This window comes from Protopterus annectens, chromosome 6.part1 (assembly GCF_019279795.1).
Source record: "Protopterus annectens isolate FY-2018-M chromosome 6.part1, PAN1.0, whole genome shotgun sequence".
NCBI lineage: Eukaryota > Metazoa > Chordata > Ceratodontiformes > Protopteridae > Protopterus > Protopterus annectens.
This window is the reverse complement of record NC_056738.1, coordinates 36,040,717-36,055,791: the sequence shown is the minus strand read 5'-3', so window position 1 is coordinate 36,055,791 and position 15,075 is coordinate 36,040,717. Positions and strand designations below refer to the sequence as shown.

The 15,075-nt window shown below is 39.6% G+C and overlaps 1 protein-coding gene across 2 annotated transcripts in view; it reads right to left on the bottom strand.

The window, feature by feature from the left end:
• The window catches only part of IFT172 (intraflagellar transport 172), a 3,348,311-nt gene that overhangs the window by 2,241,391 nt on the left and 1,091,845 nt on the right, over nucleotides 1-15,075 (bottom strand). For both annotated transcript variants that reach the window (XM_044075467.1, XM_044075468.1), the window contains exon 15: nucleotides 8,723-8,835. In XM_044075467.1, the coding sequence (XP_043931402.1) occupies nucleotides 8,723-8,835 (113 nt within the window). The remainder of the gene's footprint in view (nucleotides 1-8,722; nucleotides 8,836-15,075) is intronic.

Below are 15,075 nucleotides of genomic sequence, written 5' to 3'. Positions count from 1 at the left end.
AAGCTGTGACCCTACTTTTTATGTTGATGGTGTCAGTGCTTAATGAAACGGTCAATGCAGTAATTTATGGGCAAGGAATGAAGTATTTTGTACTACTCAGATAAATGGAAGACCCATAGAGCTCAAAGTTGACACATGTTCAAAGTACAATGTTTTATCTGCAGAAACATTTGCTAGAGTATGTGCTTGTGAGAAGCTTGATTTGGCAAAGTGTCAGAAGCTTTTGCTTATGGTGGTGAAGAGATTCAAACTGAAGGCTCAGTGATGCTTTCATGTTACTCTGCTGGGAGAAGCTATGACTTGTTTTTTTATGTGGTTAAAAGGCACGTACAGTCATTATTAGGGTTCAGAGACAGTTTGAAAATGGGACTACTTTCATTTAATAAGAAGTCCATCATGTGAGCTTAAAAGACCGCTGTTCTAATTTTGCCCAGTATATTTTCTCTACCTATGCCGATCTTTTCGAAGACAAACTAAGCAAGCTTCCAGTTGTGTACTCTATGAAGTTAGACCCAGAGGTCAGTCCAGTTGTCAGACCAGCCCAGAAAGTTCCAGTATCTATGCAGAACAGAGTCAAAGCTGAGCTAGATAAAATGGTGCAACAACATGTGATTTATCCAGTAGAAAGACCAACCAAATCGTATCTTCCATGGTGGTAGCTCATAAGAAAAGCTCAGATGATATCAGAATATGTACTGATCCATGGGACTTGAACAAAGCACTGAAAAAACTTCATCATTCAATGCACACAGTCAAAATAAATGCAGTTTTTATGCCAAATGCCACTGTTTTTTTTCTGTCTTAGATGCAAAGTGTTCATTTTGGAAAATTTTGCTTGACAAAAAATCCTTATTGCTAACCACTTTCAGTAATCCGTTTGGTAGGTACTGATTCTTAAGAATGCCATTTAGGATTAATTCTGCCAGTGATGTCTTTCAGCATGCAATGGAGCAAATTTTTTCTGGGTATCCTTGTGCTGTTATAGCAGATGATATTCTAGTAGGAGGTAATGGTGAAGTTGAGCATGACAGAAACCTCAAGAAAGTTCTGGAAAGAGCATGTCAAGTGAATCTTAAGCTCAATCCTCAGAAGTACAACTTCAGGCTATGAGAAGTTCTTTATGTTGGTCATTTATTTGCCAATTCAGGCTTACAACCAGACCCTTCCAAGCAGCTATTCTTGAGATGCCAGCTCCAGATAGTGTTCAAGCCCTACAACATTTTCTTGGCATGTTAACTATCCAGGCAAGTTCATTCCAGGTTTAAGCCAACTAGCATCACCGCTCAGAGAGTTGACATGCAAAGATGTATCCTGGTCATGGTTAGAACAACACTAGAGAACATTTGATGCCCTGAAACAGAGAACTGCCAGTCTACCAACTCTCTGATACTATGATGTTCACAAACCACTTACTCTTTCTTGTGATGTTTCGAAATTTGGTCTTGGTGCAGTCATTCTTCAAGAGGGTCAACATGTTGCCTATGAGTCCAGAACTCTAACCCAAACTGAAATACAGTATGCTCAGATAGAGAAAGAACTTTTGGCAATTGTGTTTGCATGTTTGAAGTTCCATGATTATATTTATGGTAGACCTATCCAGATCAAGACAGATCACCAACCTCTAGTCACTATTTTGAGAAAGCCTATGCATACAGCTCCAGCCAGATTGCAAAGCATGATGTTGAGATTGCAAAAGTATAATTTGAAATCTTGTCTACACAAAAGGCAAGCTTCTTTATCTTGCTGATACATTATCCAGATTACCCAGAAATACCACTGAACAGCATGAGACTGAGCAACATGATTTTGAATTCATGGAATTGAGACATTTTTCTTCCACACGACTTGATGAGCTTAGAAGTCATACAGCCACATATCCAGTTTTACAGAAGTTCAACCAATTTATCAGTTGAGGATGGCTGTCAAAGCAATCTAGTTTACTTCAAGAAGTGCAACCTTATTTTTCTTACAGAGATGAGATTTTGTCTGACAATGGTATTGTCATGAAAGGTCCAAAATTAATTGTTCCAAAATCCTTGCAACACCAGTATATTATTATCTTGCATCATGGCCACCCAGGAACTAACTACCAAAAGAAGGGCAAGAGGACTAGTATTTTGGCCTTCTGTGTCACAAGATACTAAGAGTACTTTCATCTTGTTCTGTATGTAACATTACAAAGCCACATCAACAGAAGAAACCACTTCAACTAAACCAGATTCCTGAACTATCTTGATCAACAGTAGCCACAGATATTTTGAATGGAATGATCAACATTACTTGGTACTAGTAGATTCTTACTCAAACTGGTTTGAGATTGACCTGCTTCCTAATCTAGCATCCAGTACTGTCATTACAAAGATGAAGTGTCATTTTGCAGTCCATGGTAGTCAGCACAAAGTTATTTCTGACAATGGTACACAGTTTACCATCCAGCAATTCAAGAAATTTGCAGAAGAGTGGGACTTTATCCATGTTACGAGTAGTCCTGAGTACCTACAGTCAAATGGCTTGGCGGAACATGCAGGTCAAAGTGTGAAACAGTTACTAGAGAAGTTGAAATGAGACAATAGTGATGTTCTCTTGAATCTCAGAAATATTCCTCGTGATAAACATCTTGGTTCACCTGCCCAGACACTTCTGTCTAGACAAACCAGAACTACATTAACAGTCAGCAGTAGTTTATTTTTTCCAAGTGCTAAGAACAACAGATCAGTGTTAAAGAAGCGCCTAGCTCAGAAGTCTTATTACAACAAGTCCAACAAACTGCTAAATCCATTACATGAAGGAGAGACAGTGAGAATGCAAAGGTTATGACTGGATTGGAGTCGTGAAGAGTATTTGTCCAGAGCCGAAATCGTACATTGTGGAATCACAAGCAGTAGAGTTTAGGCAGAATCAGAAACATTTGATGCCGGTGTCCGACCCTGTACCACAGCATTTAGCCTGTGAGAAAGACTCTTTATCTCAGAGTGAGTTGGTCAGCATTCCAGTTCCAGAGGACGTTCCAGTAAATATTCCTGTTCCTGAGATGAATCCTGAAGTTCCTGAAATGAGTTGTTCACCGAAGAGTGTCCCTGTTGCTAAACCCAGTTCTGATTACTATATCAGTAAATCAGGTCGTATTTCCAGACCATGTTACAGATGCACAGCAAATGGACATGAACATGGTGTTTGTTTCTAATGTTTGCATCATTGCATGTCTTATTCTAATGTCATTTCATTGACAGCAATCTATTTAAGAGAGAGGATGTAAATCAATATGTATGTATGCCTTTAAGAAGCTTTCCAGGGGCTTGCACAAGTGTATAAATACTGAGCACGTGTGAGCCTGATTGCCATTTTGTAGTAAGCTGTAGAGATGTAAGCATGCCTGTCTGTGTAGTCTGTCAGTTAATCAGATGGCTTATATTTTGTTACGTTGCTATCTATACTGATCTGTTTCTATGTAATAAAGCATATAAATGAACTACCCTGTCTGTTAGCCATCTACACTAAGAGGGACGAGCAACACTAGATGACCCAAGTTTGAAAGTGGTTTGGGAGCTCGGCAGTGTGGCAAGGGAGGATGAGTATTCCCATCCTGTGGCGGTGGATCCTAGATAGTTGTAGCTAACCCTCACAGATATGATCCCTGATGAAGGGCAGAGACAGTGTCATATGGATGGGAACTAGTGCAGAGGCAGCATAGGAGTAATCACCCAAGCCAGTTACACAGTTATGGAGGTATGACATGAGAGTTAGCAGGACATAGGATGTCTCTACATTGACATACGTGTCCACATCATTAAGCAAGAGAAGGGGTTAGGGCCATCCATTAAAAATAGCTCTGCTTGCTGAGTTTCAACAGTGTGGAGTTTGTAGACTATGAAAAGAAATGGAAGGCTCCATTTAACTACTGCACCAAAAAAAAAAAAAAAGTCAAAAAGATATTTGAGAAGGTGACCAACATAATGATGCATAGTTAAGAGATACATACAATGAGCTATAAAATCATAAAGATAAATATAAAAGCAAGTGATGTAAATACATTTTAATGGATATTTCACAAAAAGAAGTTAACTAACAGAGTAGGCTCAGCCAAAAGAGAAAGAAGCTTCTCCAGAACCAATGTCACTGGAGAGGACAAGATTATGGACAGATAACTAGTTGAAGACATTGAGCCCCAGTGTGGTAGTAGGGTTTACTCTCTTTTCACTTATAGATAAATCTTTAGACTTCTTGTCTGGTATTAAAATGCTGTCTTTTCTGCAAAGCATGAGTTCACACATTGATGAATGTTCAGTGGGAGCATATGTGATGCTGAGTGACAGGGATATTACACTTGGGAGGGTGCCTGCTCAAGATGACATAGGGCATGAGAGGTCTGTGTTGGGCCAAGCAATGGATTTAGGTCATATACCATAAGACAGGATTCCTGCACCAGCAAGGCATTTCTCACTAGCGCAAAAACATCTGTCTGATGTCCAGGCAATGAAATGCGACTCGATGTGAGCAGACCCAGTGAGTCCCCTCCAACCTAATTCAGACATTGCAGAGCAAAAAGTGAGACCCTAGGAATTCATCCATCAATTCTGAGCACACCAACTCACAGTTAAGTGACTCAGAAGACCACTCCTTGGGATAAGCAAAGTTGGCAGTGATCTCTGGTTGATCAACCAAGGGATGAGCAATGCCTACTCTCTGAAATGTACCCCCTAGGGATAGATCCAGGGTGTGCAACTAAGCTGTGACACAGGAGTGAAATTTATATGTTCTACAATGATGGACTGTACCATGGATCCATTTGAGCCATGACTTAGGTCACAACAGCAAAGATAAACACTACTTTTGGACGGAGATGAAAGTACTAGATCTTTTGTTTAATAAATGGAATCAGTGATTCCAATGCAGTCTGCTTTTCTTTAACTCTTATTTTAGTCTGCACACATTCTTAGTAGGACAACTTGTTGGTAATGTTATTTAAGTTTATACATACACATATGTACACACACACACACACACACACACACACACACACACACACACACACATATAATAACAGAAATGCTTACACACAACATGCACATGTATGTGTGTGTATGTATATCTACCTGTACAGATAAGCACATACACTCATACATACATATGCATGTGTGTGTGTGTGTGTGTGTGTGTGTGTGTGTGTGTGCATGTGCGAGCGCATGGGTGTTGGCTCTGCAAGCAGGGTAATGTGCCTTTAAATGTCTGTCGCAGAATGCAAAGATACTCTCATGTCTAGGTAGCTAGGCAACACTTTGCATTAGTTAGACAGTTAAAGTCTTTATTACATAAAAGGAAGTTCCCTGAAAGAATAAAACTAGAACGTTAGCACCTCACTGAAGGATGACTTGGGGAGCATGGTATGACAGCTCAGTCAATGCTACTTGTGGATTATATTTGTAGAAGTTTCAGTGCTCACAGCTGAAAGCTGGCCCAGTGAGAGACCTGTACCTTAGGCTTTCCATGTGATGAGAGATAGCCTTGTTCCAGGATGGGCTGTCTTGATTAAACTTTGTTACTAAAAAGGAAATAGGATAGTGTTTAATTTTACACTTTGAAGCTTTACAGCCAAGTGGGATGATATTTTAATTTGTAGTTTACTAAATAAAACTGTATTTTCATGTACACTCACATTCAGCATTTTCTTTGACTTACATTGGTATTATGTGAATGGAAAATTTGGCTAGAGACTTGCCAAACTGCAACTCCTCATAGCACCTCTGCTGTCAAGTTCAAACCACATTTTGAGCTATAAGTTCTCTACTGTAATGTAAATGTTGTGCCCCTCAAGTGGATATCCAGTATCCACAGCCGCTGCTTAGTTAGTGTACTTTGTGCAGGTACAAAGACTAGAATATATTAAGAACATGAGTTGTGATAAGACGATAATGCCATGACTTTTAAACCCTGCATTCCTTATTGATGAAGACCTCAGATGAACTGGTGCAAAGATGATGCCCACTGCATGGCACCCCACACATTGTTACTGGGTGGGAAAGTAGTACAAAAATTCTGCTTGGCTGCAGAATCATGCTGCCCCAGGTGTCTTGATTTCCTCAATGGTTCTAAACAGGGGTCATCTTGGGGGTTCTGTAAACCAGGTAGATGAGAAGTATCAAGAATAGCTGATGAACAGCTGCAGGGAGCCAAAAATGAGCAAACAAGCCTATCCAGCTCCCAGGCAGACAGGCACAAAATGAGAATTATTCACAAATAAAAAAGACATATCATTTATATTTGCTCATATTTACCCAATCACAGAAAAAAACTAAAAGAAAAATTAATAGAAAAAAAAAACTTTTTAATTAATGGAAAACACAAGGTCCTGAGAAGGATGTCACAGAGTTCTTGCATTGTCCACTTTTAAAATAAGTCAGTAGTGGTATAAACTTTAGTAGGTATAACAAAAGCAGTCACTCTCTGAATGGTAAAAGCCAAAAGCCAAGTTTATAGTAGTTCAGTATACATATCCTTAAGCGACTTAATAAAACTCTAGTCACAAATATTTAAAAATTAATAATATCATTTTTTACTTGAAATGAATAACAATTAGGCAATATACAATATAAAATTAGAAACAATTTGAAATGTCAGGGCCGACTAGAGTGGATCGCAAAATATGAAGACTAAATGTCTGAAAGAACAGATATATCTACTAAATCTGAGATGCCATTTCTCAGAATATTCCTTTTTCTCTAAGGTATAGTGATCTCAGAGTTGGTATATATAAGTATGGGAGGGGTGAGGGGGGCATTGTCCTCCCCTGAAAAAGAAGTTTAAAGAAGAAGAGTGATTTTTGAAATTCGATCTTCTCATGTATTTTTGGTCTGTTTTTTAAGCTTGTGTGCCGACATTTCAATAGGGAGCCTGTAAAATTAAATATACAAATTGCTTTACATCTGTAAAAAGATATACCAAGAAGAATTATCTGACTCTATTACTATCAGTAGCTACAGACGTACTCAATTTTCTGTCTACCTCTGACTTGTACGTCCAAGCAGAATTGCACAGTTTCATTGCTAATGGATCTTCCAGCTTGAGTTTGCCCAATAATGCATTATGCTGTGCAAACTACCAAAGTAATGCACACACTACAACAGTCTTTCTCAAGCTCCTCTCTCTCTCTTTCTGCTTAATGATTCTAGCAGGATGTTGCTGTCTTTCCTCAATTTAAATGTAATGTTTTTAGTCTCTAAAGTTATATACTTCTGGGGGGCAATTGAAATAAGAGAATGCATTATTTTAACCTGAAGCACCATTTCAAGGAGTAGCAAAGCTTTAAGCATCACAAACATGCACACCCCTGAGAACCCAGTTTTACACTCTAACAGCTCTGTTGCAGTTTCACTGGATGCAATAACCAAAGTTTTATTTACCAATTTTCTGGGGGGAAAAAGTGATTACATTCGCATCACCTGAACCAGAAAGACAACTGCAGGCTTTATTCAGCCTGTAATATTTCTCTTCCAAAAATAAGTACATGTACTTTAACTTAATACAACTTCTCCTTGTAAATGATCAATTATATATCATTGGATCTTGTATCTCCCCCATGAACATCAACAAACAACAGACCTACATATCAGGTTAAAAAAATGCTCATTATCTTTCTATCCATGTCATCAGGAAAAAGTGTACATGGTACCCAACTACCTATATTTTATGTACTACACTCATTAAAAAAAGCCACATGCTTGCTATAGTTACACTAAACTAATGATGAGACTTTCGGCTTTTCCCGGTTAGGGGTCGCCACAGCGGAACTCCGGTCTGCTAATGATTGGCAGTTGATTTTTACGTACCGGCTTGCCAGGCCTGACGCACAACCTTCAATGAAGGTAAGTCCATTCACGCATGTCTCCACGCAGAAGACACTCTAGCTGAGAATCGAACCGGACAGCGTCTTACTGTGAGGCGACAACACTACCGCAGCACCACCACTAAAAAGCAAAAAAAAAAAAAATATTAAATACATAAAATTCTAAATTTCACATACTTCCCACAAAAATACACACACACAAACTCAAAGTAACTCAGTTCAAACTCCTATCCAGTTCAATGATTAAAAACAACTACAAAAACATTAAAAAAGAAAACAAACCATGAATATGAAACTCATTTTCAGCTGTGAACTGCAGATACACACAGTGCATATTGCAGAAAATACACTAGTATGAAACAATAAAATGTACATCTACAATACTATATATACATACAAAATAAAGAACCACTTAAATACATACAACACTATACACTCCCCTAAAAAAACAAAACCATTGCAAATCAAACCCCAGAAGAAATCTGAAAGAATTCAATTTAGTTAATATTTTTATTTTTATATGAGTGGAAAACTACATGTCAATTAGAAAATAGCATTAATAGCTAATCTGACCCAAAAGTAATAAAATGTATCCTACTTCACAAAACATTAAAACTAAGCTACAAACCTACAACATAACACCAAGATAATATACCTCAGGGACTTCACTAAATTACATAAAAATCTACCTCAGACAGTACATCAAAAACCTACCACAAGACAAACCCAACTATACATCAGCAGTGAAAAACAGAATTTCCTGGTAACTTAAGTATTCACATCATCCAACTACAGTAAAATGTATCACGTTAATGGACATTTTAGCAGCCCTGAAATAAATATGTGTCTCTGAACAAGGGATATAAAGATTTTCCGACTTACCCGTAGCTTCTTATCTCTAAAAAGAAGCTTGCGTCCAGTTTCATTAAGCTCCAGCCAATCAATCTTAGTATCGTGGCTGATGGTCCCCAAGTTAACACCACTGACAAGGTCCACTGTCAAATAAGAAGAAAAAATGTAACTGTACTAAAACTGTGTGATTCTGCAATTCATAACAAAAAAACCTTTAAAATACACTGCTGCTTCTGAGGAAAGAAGTTTTGTGAAATAAATAATGACTGGTGTGTGTGTTTATTTTATGTGTGCATGCATGTTCACTGCATGCATACGTTCACTATGTGTATGCATGAACATGGAAATATAGCTGGGCAAAGATATCTTTAAAAAAGTTTAAAACATTAGTTTTTTGTTGTTGTTGTTGTAAGTAGGCTAATGATACATTTTATGTATTGCCACATTGCATACACCATCATTTGTACGAACATTTTAATTTATACCTGCATTCAGTAGCATATCCATAATTGGATAAAATCTGAAACAGATACATTTGTATGTTATTTAGCATAAAAAGTATTTACAAAATTGTTATGTAATGTAATGTATATTCTGATACACTGTAAACTGATAAAAATGTAAAACAACTAACCCCAGCCCTGACTGAGCCCCGGAAAAGCCATGTTTGACTAGTGGCACTAGCACTGGAAGGAAAAGAGTAGAGTGAGTGGCCAATGCCGGCTCATCCATCCTGTGGGGGGGGGGGCTATCTATACTTGCTGCAATAACAGCATTAACAGTCTGGCAAGCTCCATAATGCAAGTGGTATACTGCTATATGAAAAGCTGCACAGAAAACACATGCATCCCCCAAAGGCAGCCACTGCAGTATGCAACTCTAGCATAGGGTGGTGAGGGTGAGGGCACACTCCTGGACAGCATTATGATTCTATGCCAGCACCCCTGATCACCCCATCTGTCAAAGAGGTGGGTCAGGTTGAGCTCAGGGGAGTCAATGGCATGTCCAGTAGAACCAGTGAATTATGACAGAAGCTGATGATCAGCTACAAGGTGGTAGGGCACAAAAAGATTTAAAACACACACATCAAATGTGAATAACATTAAAACAAACCAAGAAAATAAGGTAATCTGAGCATGAAAGTTATATACAAGTATCCACATATTTATAAAGTGAGTAGTACATTCTATATATTCCTCAAGATTTTAATATATAATTACTTAAATCCTGGGTGGTGCTTTTGAGAATATGTCCAAAAATATTCCTGAAACTGCACAAAAAATACAAAATATTCCATGTACCTTAAACAAACATATGTGAATAGCAATAAAAAGAAAGTAGGAATCATGATACTATCAGGGTTAAAGTTATTCAGCTACACCTATGGTGGCGGCATAAAGGAATAAAGTCCAGACTATGGTCCAGATGACCGGAGTGCAAAAAGCAGCTTGGGAGCTTAACAGTACAGGCAGGAAGGATGTCATGTCTTTTCCATGGGGAGGGGAGGCACACTCTCAGGACATCTTATTATCCTGTTATGTTTTAATGTTATTCATAGGTTCATAGATTAATACTAGGCTAACAGCCCTCATGGGCCATTTTCAACCTAGACCATTACACACTGAGAATCAGACCTTGCATCTTGTGTTTGCAAGGTAAACACCTTAACTAATATGCCAAACTTCCCGGCCCCAGTGCCACTGCACAAGTCTGGCTTTCAGAAAACATTTTATAGCAGATGACATCATCAGTGTGTATTGAGAAGATGATAGCAGGAGTGTCTCAAATGTTATTCTAAAATGGTTTCCTGAATGTGAACTAGATGAACACACACACACACACACACACACACACACACACACACACACACACACACACACACACACACACACACCAGTTGACTGCAGTGAGACTAGAACCCCTACCTAGCTATCTACAGAACACAGTACTTAACCCAAACTCCACAGCACAAGTCTAAACCAAAAGCCTAGCAGGTTTCACTAAGATTTGAATTCAGATCACTGAATTCAGAGCCCAGAGTGCTTGTAATGATGTGAGGTAGTGCCAACTGTGTCACTGGGAGTAGGGTGGTGCATGTGTAACATACGCCAGCATAGCTAGCTGGAGTTTTGTAAAGAATTATATGTTGTTTGAATATCAAACTGATTTGTACAGTTACTTGTGTTAAAAATGTATCAACAGTGGGTCCTGTTGGACAAAAAAGAAACATACATGTATGTCAGACTGTATTGTGGTAACTGATGAGATGTACATGTTTTAACAGAGGATATCAAAAGGGAAGGGGTTAAGCTCAGCACAGCTAAGATTAAGAAAAATAGCCTGAAATTAAATGACTTGGTTTAGGCCATAAAGATTGTATCTCCCAGGTCTGAATGCAGCCAGAGACACAATGTCTGTGAAAAGCCTGGGCTGGGATCCTGATCTATTGTCCTTAGTGGTGAATTAATTGCTACCATGGGGTGCCAGGGAATGGCTTGTTAGTTTCTGCAGGGAGGATGGAAGTGTTGGAATTGCTTTACAGTTTCCAGATAGTGTAATAAACCTTAACTAAAGTTCTATGTGTACTGTAACACATCAGTGCCAGATCCTGACTCAGTTTCTAAAGAGAGTGTAGTGTGGGAACCACAGAATCAGGTGACCAGATGTGATGTCATTCTGTAGCCAGCAATGAAATTGTATTTGAATACTAGTGAGAGATGTGAGGTATGCAGTCTGCTTTTGGACCTGACAAGACATTCATCCACATTCCTCTTGTCTTCATTTAGTAAAGTAAGTAGGGGACAGAAATTCTTCAGTCAGTTAGAAAAATATAGTGAGATTAGATAAATGTTGTTTTTTCTGTGTCTATCTGAATCTTTCCATCTGAGTGTTTTTTTTATATTTCCTGTGACTGAAACTGATGTTTATTGTAAATAGATGTCTTTCTATTCATATGCTGCAGCATCCATAATATAAAGGGGAAGGAAGTCCGTCTCCACCTGACTCATACATCTGGCTGTTGTACCAAAGTTAAACTGTTACTGCAAAGGTACATGCATAGTGCCAAATCACACAGAGTACGTCTCCCATAAATGGATGTCAGGTATAAAGCAGACATCAGCACACACTTTCCTCAGAACTTTTCTGCCTCCCATTAGACTGCCAGCTCTGGTTGTCGCTCACTTTGGAAAGTCACTTTGTGCTTCAACAGTGCTTCAGATAAGAACCCCATAGGGGGGTTTGTTACCTATATTTGCTACTGTGTTCCTTTTTGTGAGTTAATGTCAGCTAGGAAGGGCAAGTGTCAGTGTGGAAGGCAGACTGCACATAAAGATGCTCATGAGCTCTGTCTATATTGCTTAGGTCCAGAACACAACCATACGTCTTGTGGTATTTGCAAGGCCTTCATCCAAAAAACCCTTAGGAGCCGTCTATCTTCCCTTAGGCTGTACTCGGAAAATCAGTTTCTTAAGCACCTTGCATGGGATATTGACCTAACATCGGGCCCTTTGGAAGAGCTGCAAACCAAAAAGGCCAAGAAATCTTAGCCTGAACCTTTGGCTGCTCCCTCTATTCTGGGTGCCCTTCCCAAGTTTGATGAAGGTCCAGAGGCTGCATCGGAAACTACAGAGTCTTCTTCGATGGGTATCTTGGGGGAAGCCGTCAAGGAGTCTGTGAGCACATCCCAGAGGGAATCGCAGGTGTCTGAACCAGTCGCAGGGGGGGGGGGCACGGCTTATCATTTCTGAAGGCCTGTGTGGCATTACCCAGATAGTGGCTCAGGAAGATGTTCTCTCGGATGTCACTGAATGTCACCCAATGTCTGGACCTCCTTCTTTCCATCGCATGTCAGAGGTCCCTAAGAAGAACAAGCAGAAAACAAAGCATATTTCTTTTAGCCAACAAACAATACCCTCTGACCAAACCCCTGACTGGGAGGCTTTTACACAAGGCCTCTTTAATGCCTTTATGGCCTTATGTCATTCCACTGCTCCTGTCCAGGCCCCCTACTCCCATCCACTTCTGGAAAAAGTCCTGTGCAAAAAGTCTGTTCTGAGGAAGAAGACTCATCTGGGGATGAGTCATTAGCTTACTCCTCACAGATTGCTTCTCCTCTGGGCTATGTTTCCCCAGAAGAGGAATCTAATGGCACAGATTCTCCTGGGGAACACATTACATTTGGGGAGACCATTGCACAAATGAAGGATTTATTTAAATGGGACTGCTGTCAGGCCTCTGAAACCCCAAAGAGGTATTATGACCTCTTACAGATGGAGTCACCTAATCCCTCTGCCACTCCTTCTGTGCTGCCTGCCTTCTTGGATGCCTTTTCTGCAGTGTCAAAATCACCAGACTCCCAACCTCCATCCCCTAAATGCCCTGATAGATTTTATAAAGTGCCTGAGGATGCCAAATTTCTCTTTAAGCTCCCTTCAGTGGATCCTTCAACCATTTCTGTAGCTGCAGATAAAACTTCCAAATTGCTATCCTCTACTTCCTTACTCCCCTCTGATAAAGAGAATAAAATTATGGAAAGATTAGGCAAAAAGGTTTATACATCTGCCACTCTGGCTTTCAGAGCCATGCATTACCACCCATATGGCAAAATACTCCCTGACTCTCATGGCAGACTCTGCAAAACATATTTCAGACCTTCCAGATTCCCCTAATAAGAAAACAATATCCAGCATTCTAAAGTCCTGCAGCCAGGTTACTAGGCACTCCATTATGTGCAGTTATGATGCTGTGGAGTCCTCAGTCAGGGAAGCACCATCAGGATCTGTCTTAAGGAGGTATTCTTGGCTTAAGTTGCAGCCCCTGCCAGATGATATTAAAGCCAAGCTTATGGATGCCATGTTGCTGCAGCACAAATGGTATCAATAGACAGTCTAGCCCGAAAGGCGGAAGAGGTTGCAATGGCTCTTGTAAAATTACCTTTTACTTTATGGGAAAAATCTTTGTTTTGAGATTTGTAAACAAAGGTTATACAATCTGTGAGCCATTTTGAAAGTGTCACTTTAGAAACTGGAGCACCGTTCTTTGAATCTGAAAAAGATACAAATATTTGGTGAGATTTTCTGAAGTTTTTTGTCCTATGTAAGCAGAAGCATAACTGTCTATGTACACCCAGCTGATACAACATATATTTCGCCTCATTCTCATAGTTAGGGAAAAATACTGGTAGTTCTATGGGGGTCTATATTAAATTATCAAAAGATGAATTCACTAAATGGTATTTCAATCGAAAATACCATTCAGCGAATTCTGAATATTGCGATCACAATACAGTGAAGATCGGAAAATCTGTCCTTTCCTCACTGTAGTGCGATTTCGGAGTTAGTATATATAATTAGCGGGGGGTGTGGAGGGCACAGCCCCGCTACAAGAGCAAATTCGCTGAACAGTATTTTCAATGGAAATACCATTCATGAATTAAACTTTCGATAATTTAATATAGACCCGTTCGATGGATTGGTTCAAATTAGATTCTGAACATACTTTGGGTGCTCTGTCTCTGTGGAAAAGCATGTAGGGGGGCTTTATTGACAAGGCTTGCAGCTCTGACACCATTCTAACAGAAGTAATAGCTATTAAAAGAATAGTTTTCCAAGTAAAAAATTTGACATCATAGGAGGATACTGGCTCAAAAGGAGGAAAAATCAAACGGCATAAGACAAAATTCAAGTCCTATGGTGCTGGAGGGTCTTTAATAGGTGGTCTTAACAAAAAAGTACCTTTAAGAAAGGCTTTGCATAGTCTGTGGGACTTAACACTGAGGCCTGATTCACCTAAATGGAAGTTGGATATCGCTGCTAACCGAACTCGAATAGTAGCTGCAGCTGTGCCTTCACTGAATAGTTTTGCCAAGAATTCAAGAATGGAAGCTACTGGAGCAGAAAAGGGATCAATGTGATTATTTGTAGCTCATAAAGAAAATATTTTCCATTTGCTTCTATATATTTTTCTTGTTGACACCTTAAGAGACAAAATTAGAATATGTTTTACTGAAGGACAAAGGTTAGGGAGCCTGGCTATGTTTGGAATTGGAGCAGCCAAGCTGTCAACTTGAGGGCTTGAAGGAAGGGATGGAGTGCCCTGATGCATGAGTCAGGAGGTTCGGAACTGGATCCAGAATCCAAGGCTCCTCCTGGAGATGAGGCCACAGGAAAGGGAACCAGATTTGAAGAGGCCAGTATGGGGAGATGAGTATCAAGTTCCTTCCCAAGTAACTGGCTTTCTGAAGAACTTTGGGAATCAACAGAAAGGGAAGAAATGCATAGAGGAGACCCGAGGGCCAATCATGGACAAGTGCATCCCTTGGTGACTCCCCCAGAGGGGGGATCAGGGCAAAGTGGCTGCTGCATTTGGTGTTCATGGATGTG